At 39.8% G+C, this 13,541-nt stretch overlaps 1 protein-coding gene across 1 annotated transcript in view; it reads left to right on the plus strand.

The window, feature by feature from the left end:
* LOC132825309 (beta-1,4-galactosyltransferase 1-like) overlaps nucleotides 1-13,541 on the plus strand; it is a 49,888-nt gene that overhangs the window by 23,838 nt on the left and 12,509 nt on the right. The window contains exons 3-4 of the mRNA XM_060840419.1: nucleotides 802-989; nucleotides 4,125-4,247. Of these exons, the coding sequence (XP_060696402.1) occupies nucleotides 802-989; nucleotides 4,125-4,247 (311 nt within the window). The remainder of the gene's footprint in view (nucleotides 1-801; nucleotides 990-4,124; nucleotides 4,248-13,541) is intronic.

A 13,541-nucleotide genomic window follows, 5' to 3' on the forward strand; every position in this document is an offset into this window, starting at 1 on the left:
TGCAAGTTGTTCTGGTGTCTGTGTGGACTTCCATTGGGTGCTCTGATTGTTCCTGCAGAACAGATACATGCAAGTTCTTATGTAGCTACAATCTGTAATCTCAGGACATAACACGTTCCTCTTTGTAACATTACTATGTGAAAGGATCAAACCTTGACTGTGTAGCCATGAGCTGGTGCTACTGGGATGGACTTCAGACTTTGAGTATAGGAGAGCATTGTCAGGCATCTGACAAAATACAGCACTAACCTTTTGATCCTTCAACACAGGGTTGCATGCATGCTAAATAGTGGAAGCTGCATATTAGCAATCTCGCAACCGATAGATCAGCTCAGAGCTCCGCAGTACTGCCACATCAAGCATGAATACTGGTGAACAGTTTTGTTCTTTCAACAGATGTAAATGTCACTGGTAGTCATTGCTCCTTAAGATAGTAGTGATCCTCCAAACTAGTTAGTGGAAGAGGCTGCAATGATACAATGGTTGATTAGTCCTTTTTAAGTCTGCTGTGCTTTGATCTAGAAATGACAGTCAGGTACCACTGCCATCTATGTCAATATAAGTGAAGGTGCTGTACCTCTGCCACTTTTCAAAGTTGTGAAAAGTCATCTTTTTTGCAGCATTCATAACCTGAGCTTTGAGTATCTTGTATGGTTAAAAAATCTGCATTGATTTAATTGTGCCTTAATTTCTAGTACTGCAAAGAAATGAAAGGAGGCTTACATGTAAAAATGTCGTGATTTAATGGCTTCTTAGTTTGATGTGTTTGGTGTTCCATTTCTCTAATTTAATTTTTTTCAGCATGGTGAAGACACTTTTAATCGTGCCAAACTTCTCAACGTAGGTTTTATAGAAGCTTTGAAAGAATACGACTACAACTGCTTTGTATTCAGTGATGTCGATTTGATTCCCATGGATGATCGAAATATATACAGGTGTTACAGCCAACCAAGGCACCTGGCTGTATCAATGGATAAATTTGGTTTTAGGTAAGATTTCAGAATGTGTAATTTTATGTTGTAATGGATAATTAGCAAATAAAAATCCATTCTAGTAATTAATCCAAAAGACATTTAGTTCTTTTCTTTACAAGTTTGATGGTAAGCAGCTGTCCTCCATAAATGAATATTTAATTATGGCATCCACTTGAAACTTGATGTGCAGGTTCAATCCAAACAGCAGATCTCAATTTAATATGGGTATACACTACTGCTATTGCAAATAATACATGGATATAGAGCAAATATAAATTTGCTTTGCTTAAGATTTCTGTGATCCACCTTGCAGAAAACCGCAAATTAGATGTGGTATGGTCAGCATATTATCCTTCTGGTGCACTCTAAGTAACAACACTATCAGATAGGTTAAAGTGTCTGATGCTCCAAAACTGAAGCTCTTTGCATCAATCAAAATTGGTAACTTGGTTTCATGCAAAGCCATGCTTAGTCTTCTATGCTAAGAAAAATTTGCTGAAGCCCAGCATTCTGGGTTGGTGGTAAATGTGAGGAATATCCTGATGGACTTGTCTAGCATGCTATCCTCAGCCGTATGAAGTGACCAACTGTGGACATGTTTGCTGCCTAAAGTTCATGTAGATTACATTTTTTAAAATATAAAATCCCTACAATGTGGAAATGGCCATTTTGGCCCAACAAGTCCACACTGACCCTTTGAAAAGTAACCCACCCAGCCCCACTTCCCTCCCCTATTACTTTACATTTCACCCTGACTATGCACCTAACCTACAAATTCCTGAACACTATAGGCAATCCACCTAACCTGCACATCTTTGGATTGTGGGAGGAAACCAGAGCACTCAGAGGAAAACCATGCAGGCAGTAGGAGAATGTGTGAGCTCCACATAGTTGTCCAGTGCAGAATTGAACCCAAGTCCTAGGGACTGAGGGGCAGCAGTGCTAACCACTGAGCCACATCTTCTGTCAAGAATAAGGGAGTATTTAATGTTCTGTGAAGTTGTCCACTTCAGTATGAAAAACACAAGGGAAGAGTGTTATTTAAATAGTGATAGACTGGAAAATGTTATGTACAAGCGATCTGGGCATCCTTGTACACAAGTCACTGAATGCAAATGGCATGTTGGCCTCATTGCAAGTGTGTTTGAGTGCAGCAAGAAAATCTTATTCAGCTGTTCAGTTCTGCATAAGACCACACCTAGAGTATTGTGCATGGTTTTGATCTTCCTACCTAAGCAAAGATATACTTGCCATTAGAGGAAATACAGCAAAGGTTCGATGGACTGATTCCTGGGATGACAGATTTGAGTTCTCATTGAAAAGTATGAATTTTTTAAATAGCTTGACAGATTAGATGTAGGGGTGTTATTTCCCTGATCTGGGATCCAGAACAAGAGATTGTAGTCTCCAGATACGTGAAAGGCCATTTCAGACTGAGATGGGAATTTTTTACACTATAGTGAACCTGTAGGATTCTCTACCACAGAAGGTCGTACAGGTGAGAGTTGTATTATGGTTGCTGGAAAAGCGCAGCAGGATCAACGTTTCGGGCATAAGCCCTTCTTCAAGAATCTTTTTCAGCTGTATTTTGGTACTGAGATTGTTTAAGCAGTGATCATGAATAGCACGGTAGGATTCACAGGTCAAATGGCCTTTTTTTGTTTCTATTTATTGAACATTGTACCATTCAAAGTTTGTGCTAGATTTTGCTTTTGATATATAATAATTGTGAACCAAATAAAAGATGCTAAGTTTTCTTGCCATGCACGTTAACTAATCTTTAATTACCCAAATTAACTCAAGCCACCTATGATTCTTGGTTTTTAATGATGTATTTGTCCCTCAAGGCTCTTCCAGCACTTTGTCAGATCCTGGTGCAAACATGAACAATTTCAGTAGATCCTTTCTGTCTCCATGAGTCTGTGAAAGCCGGTGAAATCTTCTCCCAATTGCCCCTTGACTGGTTGGTTATCAACTGTTTGTTCCTGGGCAGTTGTTCTCTTGGAGCTGTGTAAACTTCTCCTCCTATCCCGAGGCCGTTGAGGTGAACACATTTTTGAGTGCGCAGATGAAAAGTATTGATCATAGATTGCATGTTTTTTCATCTCTCATCTGTTTTTTGTTGTACTTACCTATGGCATACCTTTTGATCTTAAGTGTTTTAGTTTGACCATGTAGTCTCATTTTTGTGAGCTGTAACTTCTCTTCTATGAGACGAGGTATCTGATTTGACGGAACATTAACACTTGTTCCTGCATCCGGATCCAAATTTAATGAACTGTCCACTGATGTAAATAGGTTTTGCCAGACTCTGTTCAGATGGGACACCAGTATCCCCCAGGACATCTTTGGTATCTTTTTATCCTTATTACCTTCAGGACAACCATGATGTATGTTACAGTATCAACCACTAGTGGTTGGGATAAAGTGCTGCCACCAATCCTCATTAACAGTGGTAGGTGATTAACCACTATTGAGTCTTAACAAGAAAAGGCTCTTGTCTTAACTAACATGGAGGGTTTTTGTATGATAGCAATAGGTGCAAGTTACATTGACTGGTTAACATCTGTAATTATGCCCATTGGGAACCAGAGGTGACACCTCTATCTCTATTGGGACTTTGCACACTACTGACTCTTTTCCACTCAAAGACTGAGACAATTGATAATGTGGAGCTTATTGCAACTTTAATGAGTTTGGAGAAGATTTGCAGCTCAAGTTGAGGTTCTGGATCTAAATTTGCTCGCTGAGCTGGAAGGTTCATTTTCATGCAGCTTTTATTGCAGCTTTGTTTTCAAAACCTTCCCTTATGCTACAAAGCATTCTTGCATCCTATTTCTACGGTTTTTTTTAGCTGAATCACATTTCTTCATGATGCTTCCATTCAATATCTGGATGTCGTTTGTGGTCAGCACTGCTTTTGGAGGTTCTTTGTGACAGTAAAAATGCGTACAATGTTCATGAAGGTAGTGGGTTGGAAGCACAATAAAATGTCACTCATTACTTTCTATTGTATAGTGCTTGGTGGTAGATAAGAATACTCTGAGATTGGGTTCTGATCTGCCTTTAGAGTAATTTGAGTTTTTATAGAGATTTTACTGTCTTTTTATGTAAAATGCTGAAAATGAATTCTAATATTATTTGTTTTAGGTTACCCTATAATCAGTACTTTGGAGGAATATCAGCTTTAAGTAGAGAACAGCATGAAAAAATTAATGGGTTCCCAAATGATTACTGGGGCTGGGGAGGAGAAGATGATGACATCTACAACAGGTGTGTTTTTGGTTTAATTATCTGTCACAAAACCTTACATTTAACTTGACTATGAATTACCTAGATGTTCTGACTGCCTTTGTGCCTTCTGACTTGGAGCAATGTGTGATTGTTTTGAAGTTTGCTTCCAACAGGTATTCCTGCAGGAATTGCTCAAACTAAACACAGTTGGATATTTATAATTTTATTACTTCATTTACAGGACATGGGCTAGACTAGCACTTGTTGTGTATCTCTAACATACCTTGAGATGTTGGTGGGGAGCTACTGTCTTGAACTGCTGTAGTCAATGTGGTGAAGATATCCCATAGTCCCAGTGTTTTTATTTCTTTAATGCAACTGAAGCTTGTTTTGGCCACTTCACAAGAAAATAAATCTAATTATGGATCTGTTTCCCGAACTAATAAGATTGCTTTTACAGTAATTCAGTGTCATAGTCATGTACTGTATCAGCTTATCATTCCAAACTTATTCAGTTGATTAAATTTTGCTTTCTAAACTTCTACTGGAGGATTAGAATTAGTCTCCAAACTATTTGCCCTGGCCTCTGGATTACTCCCTCCATGCTCTAGTATTGTGTCTGCAGGGAATACTGCACTGTTGGAAAGATACTGAAATGCTTTGCCATCTGCCTGTCCCTGGGAAAACTTTGAAGAGCAAAGTGTTCTCCTGGTATCCTGGTCGGCATGGACGAGTTGGACCAGATGGTCTATTTCTTTCCATCAATTCACATTAAAGTAGATTCCCTGGTCATTGATCCTCTTTGCACACAGCGGCAGTTACGTTTACCCAATTACCAGCAGATATTTCATCTCAAAACAGCTCTCTCAAAAGTTTTGATGTGCTTGTGGGAAAGATAACAAGATCCTGTGTTTAATATAAATCTCACCCTTTTAGCGTTCAAGCTTGCTCAGTCATATTAGAAATAATTGTTAACTCATATGTTGGGTGCACTTAATTGCTTGAATTGAGGGTGCGATTCATATGGGGGGTAATTGGACTTCTGTCCCATCCTAACGTACTACGTAGAGCATCTATGTACAGATATTAGCACATGAATTCTAAATGCATCTTAATGCTAAAGTCACTTGCCAATTATTCAGTTACCCGGTAAGTGTGTTACATTTATAATGTAGTATTTATGCAACCCTTAAATGAAAATTATAATTAGGCCATAGCTGGAAAATATGCATCATTAGAGGGAAGAGACACTAGCATCTTCCCATGACACAATGTGTGCCAAGGCAATAATTATAACGAGCCAGCAACTAATTGCACATCAAGTCAAGTGGTTTGTGTTTTTGACCCAGGTTTTACAGCGCATGAGCTATATTTCTTTTCAACAAGTTGAAAAGATTTTATTTTCCATTTTAACTAATACAAAGGCATCAATTCTTCACCATTCTTCTCAATGGTTTTGAGACTGAGCAGGTGTAAAGGAATACAAACAGTAAGCTTGGCGAATGAAGTTCAGTGAGAGTACTTCAGTCTACACCCAAGGAAGACTAAATTGTAGGAGGAAATCTTGAGGGACAGGATTTGCATGTATTTTGGCAAGCTGAAAAATGTGTTGCTGGAAAAGCGCAGCAGGTCAGACAGCATCAAAGGAGCAGGAGAATCAACGTTTCAGGCATAAGCCCTCCTTCAGACTCCTTTGCTGCCTGACCACCTGCGCTTTTCCAGTAACATGTTTTTCAGCTCTGATCTCCAGCATTTGCAGTCCTCACTTTCTCCTAATGTATTTTGGCAAGGCAAGGACTGATTAGGGATAGTCAACATGGCTTTGTGGGTGGGAAATCATGAGAGGGCATAGGTTTAGGGTGAGAGGGGAATGATATGAGACCTATGGGGCAACTCTTTCATGAAGAGGGTGGTGCATGTTTGGAATGAACTACCAGAGGAAGTGGTGAAGGCTGGTACAATTGCAACGTTTAAAAGGCATCTGGATGGGTATATGAATAGGAAGGGTTTAGAAGCATATGGGCCATGTGTTAGTAAATGGCACTAGATTAGGTTAGGGTTTCTGGTCGGCATGGACGACATGGACCAGAGGGTCTATTTCTGTGCTGTACATATCTATCATTCTATGACTAATATTTCTTCATGGAGAATCTCTAGGGGCTGTTACTGTTCTTGTGACGTAAAAGTAAGCAGCCATGTGGAAAATCTGTTTTTATCTCGATGTTAATAATATCAAAGTAAAGAGATCTATCCTTGGCCCTTTCTTATTTCTCTTTTTTCATGCTGTCCCTTTGCAAATTATCCAACAACTGATAGTTTCCCCGTGTATATGATCAGCACCCAGCTTGCCACCAAACCTCAATGTGCACTGCCTCTGATTTTTAACTTTTGTGGTTTGGTGTCATTTTATTTGTTTAATATTTTGGTTCCTTAAAAAAATGCAGGTTATATCTGCAGTTGGTTGTACTTAAAACGAATTTGTGATGCTTTCTCAGGCTTTAACTAACATCACCCTGCCCAATTCCTCCCAAAAAATGCAGAGGGGACAGTCTTGAATTATTTTAGCATGTGAGGCATTAATGCCCGTATTTGAAAAACTGTTTTTTTTTTCAGGACGTTTACTATATTTAATGCCCATCCCTAGTTTCCATCAGATAGTGATGACGTGTCATCTCCTGGAGTCCTGCTATTTCTAGTGCCGCCACAATGGGGCTGAGCTGGTGATTTTCATATCTCATGACTTCCTTGAAATATTTTTGAATGATATGATTAAATTGTTGTATGTTCTGGCCACTACAGATGTTTTTAAATCAGCTTCTGGTGAGCAGTTACAAACTTATGGAACTTCTTAGGCCAGTGTGTTTGATATGCACCCACAATATTTATTTCCATCAAATGCCTAAATTCTCCTTTCTCCAAGAAAAGTCCTTTTTTAGATCTGGCAATATTGTTTGCGTCAGTGATTTTACTGGATTTGTGTTCAATATTGTAGAATAATTAAGTCTAAATTCTTTATGGTAAACTGTTTCCTAGTTTTTGATTCATTTTCACAAATGAACCTACATTTTCTAAGCACATTTCCTAGCCAGGAACTCCATCGGTAAACCAGATATTGTCGTTACTGACACTGAGCTAAAGCAGAAATTGAGGTAAGTAAAGGCTACTGAAAGCAGGGGGAATTTGTAAAATGCAGATGCACAACAGGTTGTAGACTGTGTTAAAAGGGTGGAGTTGGCTACATAAATAGGGACAGTGTTGTTGCATGGGAGTTGTACATGAAAATGAGAATTTGAAATTACTGTGTACATATCTGGTTTCCTTTAAATTCTAAAAATTTCATTTGGAGTTCAGGAAAAGTTCACTCATTTACATTGATATCAGTAATGAGAAATGGTCTAATGTTAGTGTGTTTGACTTAATGGCTTTTTAAAATTGATGGAGATGTTTTCTTTTTGAGGATTTTAAGATAATTCCTCAATGTTGCATGGCTCTTGTGGACTGTACGTTGTGGTACAAAGTTATGGAGGACACCTGAGATAGAATGAGTGAGCTGAGGAGGTGGGTAGTGGGTATGGTTTAGGATTGATGTTTGGAGGCAGTGGGGTTGTGGGCCGGTGTCTCTGAATTACACTAGTTGGGAAAACTGGCATTTTGTCTGAGAATTGAGGTAGGCCTTTTAACTGCCTTTGCACCCACCTGCCTTTCTCACTCTGTCATGTCTCAATCTGCGCTGCTGACCTGAATCCTGTGCGAAAAGGCAGAGCTACATATTGGCTGTATGTTGCCTCAGAAGGCATGAAAGTGTACATGTTGGATTTTCCCAAGGCAGCATGAAGATCATGCACATGGCTCACTAGCTTTGCAATTTTGAGTGAAATTCAACGAGTGATGGAAGGCATTGAATATCCTATAGCAAATGAAAGTTGCGGCAAAAATAACTTAGGAATCTGTGTTTCTAATTAAGGCTGATTTTGGCTTCAGAAAGTACAAAACAGGATGTCCCAAAAATTAATATGGACTGTACAGAACATCGCACATTGAGATAATCCAGGAAATGGTAAGTTTTTTTTTTCAAAAATAAACAATTGTGTGAAGAACTAGCCAGAGAAAAAGAGACATGTAGGAGTGAACAAAATAGTGAGACGTTGCATGGGTATGAAATTCAAACAGAAGACATGGTAAGTGTAACGTGTTGAAGCAGCTAGACCAGACACTCCTTAGTTTTGACAGCAATGATAAGCTGTACAGTGATTGATTGGGAACTATTTCAGAAAAACAAAGCAGCAGCTAGTGATGTGTAGATCTGAGTTTGTGTAGCACCCATGTAGTACTTTGTTCAGATAAAATCATCACTTCTCAATCTGGTACTTTTGGTCTCATGGAGATTTGCAAAGCCTTTCCACAAGTCTACAAAATAATATGAATGGTGCATCTTTGCTTTGAAGATGCAAGCCAAGGGTTCATGACTTTAAAAGTTAGATCAACTTCCTGGACCGAACTGAAGATAGATGTGAGGTGCTGCGTTTTGGGAAAACCAAATCAGGGCAGGAGTTATACTCGTTAATGGTAAGGCCCTGTAGAGAGTTACAGAACAAAGAGACCTTGGAGTGCAGGTTCATAGTTCCTTGAAAACAGAGTCACAGGTAGATAAGATAGTGAAGAAGGCATTTGGTGTGCTTTCCTTTATTGGTCAAAGCATTGAGTATAGGAGTTGGGAGGTCATGTTGCAGACGTACGGGACATTGGTTAGGCCACTTTTGTAATATTGCATGCAATTCTGGTCTCCTTCCTATTGGAGGGATGTTGTGCAACTTGAAAGGGTTCAGAAAAGATTTACAAGGATGTTGCCAGGGTTGGAGGATTTGAACTATAGGGAGAGGCTGAATAGGTTGGAGCTGTTTCCCTGGAGCATTGGAGACTGAGGGGTGACCTTTAGAGGTTTATGAAATGATGAGGGGCATGGATAGGATAAATAGGCATGGTCTTTTCCCCAGGATGGGGGAGTCAAGAACTAAAGGGGATAGGTTTAGATTGAGGGGGGAAAGGGAGGAGACCTAAGGGTGGTACGTGTATGGAATGAGCTGTCAGAGGAGGCTGGGTACAATTGCAATATTTAAAAGGCATCTGGGTGGGTACATGCATAGGAAGGGTTTAGCAGGATATGAGCCAATTGCTGGCAAATGGGACTAGATTAGTTTCGGATATCTGGTCAGCATGGATGAGTGGACCAAAGGGTGTGTTTCAATGCTGTGTATCTCTGTGACAGCTGAAATGTTTTAGTCGTGGCTTTACGTTTTAAATCCCTGTACAGTGACTAGGTGGATATTTACCATTGCAATTAGAAGGCATAATTTGATCTCCATAGCAATTATTGACCCAACCCAGTTTGAGAAAAACGATGCAGTGGTGACACATGCATGCATGTTGCTCATCTTGTATGGTTACTGTTCAGCTAAAGGGAGGGTTTGATTTTTCATCTCGCTCTTTGTTTATAGTATGAAACAACCCTGCAAAAACTTATTTTGCAATTGCTTTGAATAGAAATCTGATGACATTAGCAATACCCAGCCCCCACCCTGTGGCAAAAAAAAAATCTGTCATCCCCTCATAGCACCTGCATCAGTCAGGGTGCTGCTGACTGGAGTTATCTGGCGTCCATTTGCTGCTCTTTGAGCATTGACTATAGTCCCTGCAATGGCTGCCACTCAAACCCAGTGCTGCTAAGAACACAGCTGATTTGGCAGCTGCACTCTAAAGGATGACTTCCTTCCCAGATAGAGTGAGGGTCCTGCTTTTAGCCAGTTAACATCTGGCCCAGTGTTAAATGGCTCTGTAACATGTGATTTTGATTTAATTTGAACAAAGTTGATTTGAGTACAAAAGATTTGAGTGGTAAAAAGGGAAGTGGAGTATAAATTAGATGGATGCTCTGATAAGTTGTCAAACTAACTAAAAATGATCAACCCACAGAACCTTTTTAATTGAACATAAAGGTCGAGGAAAAATGAGTTCAGGCGTTAGTTATTAATGTTGTTATGATTCCACTTGATGCTGTTACGGGACAAGTTAGATTGCAGAGTGAAATTGGGCAAAATAAATCATTTTGTTTTCATTTTAACAAGGTGATCTTTCACTGAAACAGAAAATGCAATACTGCAGATTTGGTTTGAACAAAAGACAAGGTTATTCCCAAAAGGAAATTGGTCTAAAATATTAACCAAACTATTTACGTAAAACAAATTTAAAGATTTCAGATCAAAAATACAATGTTATTAATGCCATTACAGTATTCTAACAAGAGGCAATGCTCTCCTGTATTCCACGTGATTTAGCCGTGGCTTCAAAATCGTGTCATGATAATCTGCTGGCCACTTTCCTGCTGCTTAATATAATTGAAGGTAGACTTTCTCAGCTTTGAATCGTCACCTTCAGGGTTTTAACTGAACATTTCTGGTCTGAAAACTAAACTCTTTACACTGAGTAGCCTTCTTTCTTAATTCCTAAACTACCTCACATTTTCCGAAGCAGCTGTTTCTCAGATCCAGCTACAGCCAAGATTTCTATACATTAAGGCACATTGCAAATTAATTGGTAAACTCCTACCAGCACATGCGCAACCTATATGCCACTAGTTCACAATTTAGCTTTGTGCTGAAAGATAGGACTAAATGGCTTCCTGAGATCAGATCTGAGTCATGAACAATTTTATCAAGATTGAGTACATCAAAAATAGTTTACTTATTTATAGCTTTTAACATTTTAAAGTGCCATTTATACTTCAGGAATATATAAAGTTGATGCCTAGCACGATGGGGATACTGGGACAATTGACTGAAATTGAAAACAAAGGTATTGTTTTTTGATAAGTTCTAAAGGATGAAATGGTTGTTGGATGATTACGGTGGCGAGTGAATGATGGTTATGAAGGGAAATGCCAACTGTTGAAATTGGCTGACTATTCATAAACATCATTTGCTTATTAGAGGAAGACGGTCAGGGAAACAACAAAAGTTCATAGAGTGGGACAAATTACAGATGGGTGACCGAATTTAAAGATGAGAATGATAAATAGTCATAGTCTACCTGCTACTCCACTTTCAAGGAGCTATGAACTTGCACTCCCAAGGTCTCTTTGTTTAGCAACACTCCCTCAGACCTTACCATTAAGTGTATAAGTCCTGCTAAGATTTGCTTTCCCAAAATGCAGTACCTCAGATTTATCTAAATTAAACTCCATCTGCCAATCCTCAGCACATTGGCCCATCTGGTCCAGATCCTGTTGTAATCTGAGGTAACCTTCTTCGCTGTCCACTACACTCCAATTTTGGTGTCCTCTGCAAATTTACTAACTGTACCTCTAATGCTCATATCCAAATCATTTATGTAAATGACAAAAAGTAGTGGCCCCAGCACCGCTCCTTGTGGTACTCCATTGGTCACAGGCCTCCAGTCTGAAAAACAATTCAGCACCATCACCACCCTCTGTCTTCTACCTTTGAGCCAGTTCTGTATCCAAATGTCTAGTTCTCCCTGTATTCCGTCAGATCTAACCTTGCTAACCAGTCTCCCAGGGGGAACCTTGTCGAGCGCCTTACTGAAGTCCATGTAGATCACATCTACTGCACTGTCCTCCTCTGTTAATTCAAAAAATTCAATTAAATTTGAGACATGATTTCCCACGCACAAAGCCATGTTGACTATCCCTAATCAGCCCTTGCCTTTTCAAATACATGTACATCCTGTCCCTCAGGATTCCCTCCAACAACTCGCCAGCACCAATGTCAGGCTCACTGGTCTATAGTTTCCTGGCTTGTCCTTACACCCTTCTTAAACAGTGGCACCACTGTAGCCAAACTCCAGTCTTCGGGCACCTCACTTGTGACTATCGATGATGCAAATATCTCAGCAAGAGGCCCAGCAATCTCTTCCCTAGCTTCCCAGAGTTCTAGGGTACACCTGATCTGGTCCTAGGGATTTATCCACCTTTATGCGTTTCAAGACATCCAATACTTCCTTCTCTGTAATATGGACATTTTTCAAGGTGTCATCATCTATTTCCCTACATTCTGCATCTTCCATATTCTTTTCCATAGTGAATACTTATGCAAAATACTCATTTTAGTATCTCCCCCATTTTTCTGCGGCTCAACACAAAGGCGGCCTTACTGATCTTTGAGGGGCCCTATTCTCTCCCTAGTTCCCTTTTTGTCCTTAATGTATTTGTAAAAATCAAAAGTGTCATAGAAAAGCTGAAGAATGCCATTCATGTGATGGTGTAAGGGATACTGTCAAATTATAGTAGATTTTTGAAATGTACTTTCCAACGTTTGTATTTTCCCCAAATTGTCCTGGATAACTTTAACTTTGGGTCATACTGCACGGAAACAGACCCTTCATTCCAATTTGTCCATACCAACCAAGTTTCCCAAACTAAACTAGTCCTACTTGCCTGCATTTGGCCCAATTCCCTCAATCTTTTCTATTCATGTACTGTCCAAATGTCTTTTAAATGTTGTAACTGTACCATCTCTCACTTTCTTTGGCAGTTCATTCCATATAAGAACCTGTCCCTCTGAAAAAGCTGCCCCTCTGGTCGCTTTTAAATCTTAAACCACTCACTTTTTAAATTATGCCCTCTCGTTTTGAAATCTCGTCATCTCGAATAGACGTTTTGCTGTTCATTATAAACCTCTCTAAGGTCACTCCTTAACCACCACCCACTCATTGCAATTCCTCAACTTTGAAAAGTGCCTGTTTTACACTTAGGTGGCTTTTCATATGTGTTGTCACTCACAAGAGGTCTGATTCCACAGGCCCTGTGGGGAGATCAAATGGATTGCTAAAAGTTTAAGCAAGTTTTCCTGTGTTCTCAATATCCTATTCTATTGCTTATTAGCATCTGAACCAGAAGGTGGTCATTTTGTTGCAATTTCTAGGCCAAGGTGAAGTTAGATATACATTACTTTCAATAGATGCATAATTATTTCTCCCAAAAGTAAAAGTTGCATGCAGGCACCATTTAGGGCGAGGGTTACTTGGAGAGACAGTGAATGTGCACACTCCCCACACAGTTGCCCAAGGCTGGAATCCAACCCGGATCCCGGTGCTAACCATGCTAGCCTCCACTGAGCCACCATGCCACCCAGCTGTATCTGATTACAGAATGCTTCAGTTCAAAGTCATCCTGCAGCCACTTCAATTACTGCTTTTTCAAACAGCTATACAAACCACACATAGGAGAAAGTGAGGACTGCTGATGCTGGAGATCAGAGCTGGAAAAGCGCAGCAGGTCAGGCAGCATCCAAGGAGCAGGGAGAATCGACGTTTCGGGCA

The sequence above is a fragment of the Hemiscyllium ocellatum genome, chromosome 2, assembly GCF_020745735.1.
Source record: "Hemiscyllium ocellatum isolate sHemOce1 chromosome 2, sHemOce1.pat.X.cur, whole genome shotgun sequence".
NCBI lineage: Eukaryota > Metazoa > Chordata > Chondrichthyes > Orectolobiformes > Hemiscylliidae > Hemiscyllium > Hemiscyllium ocellatum.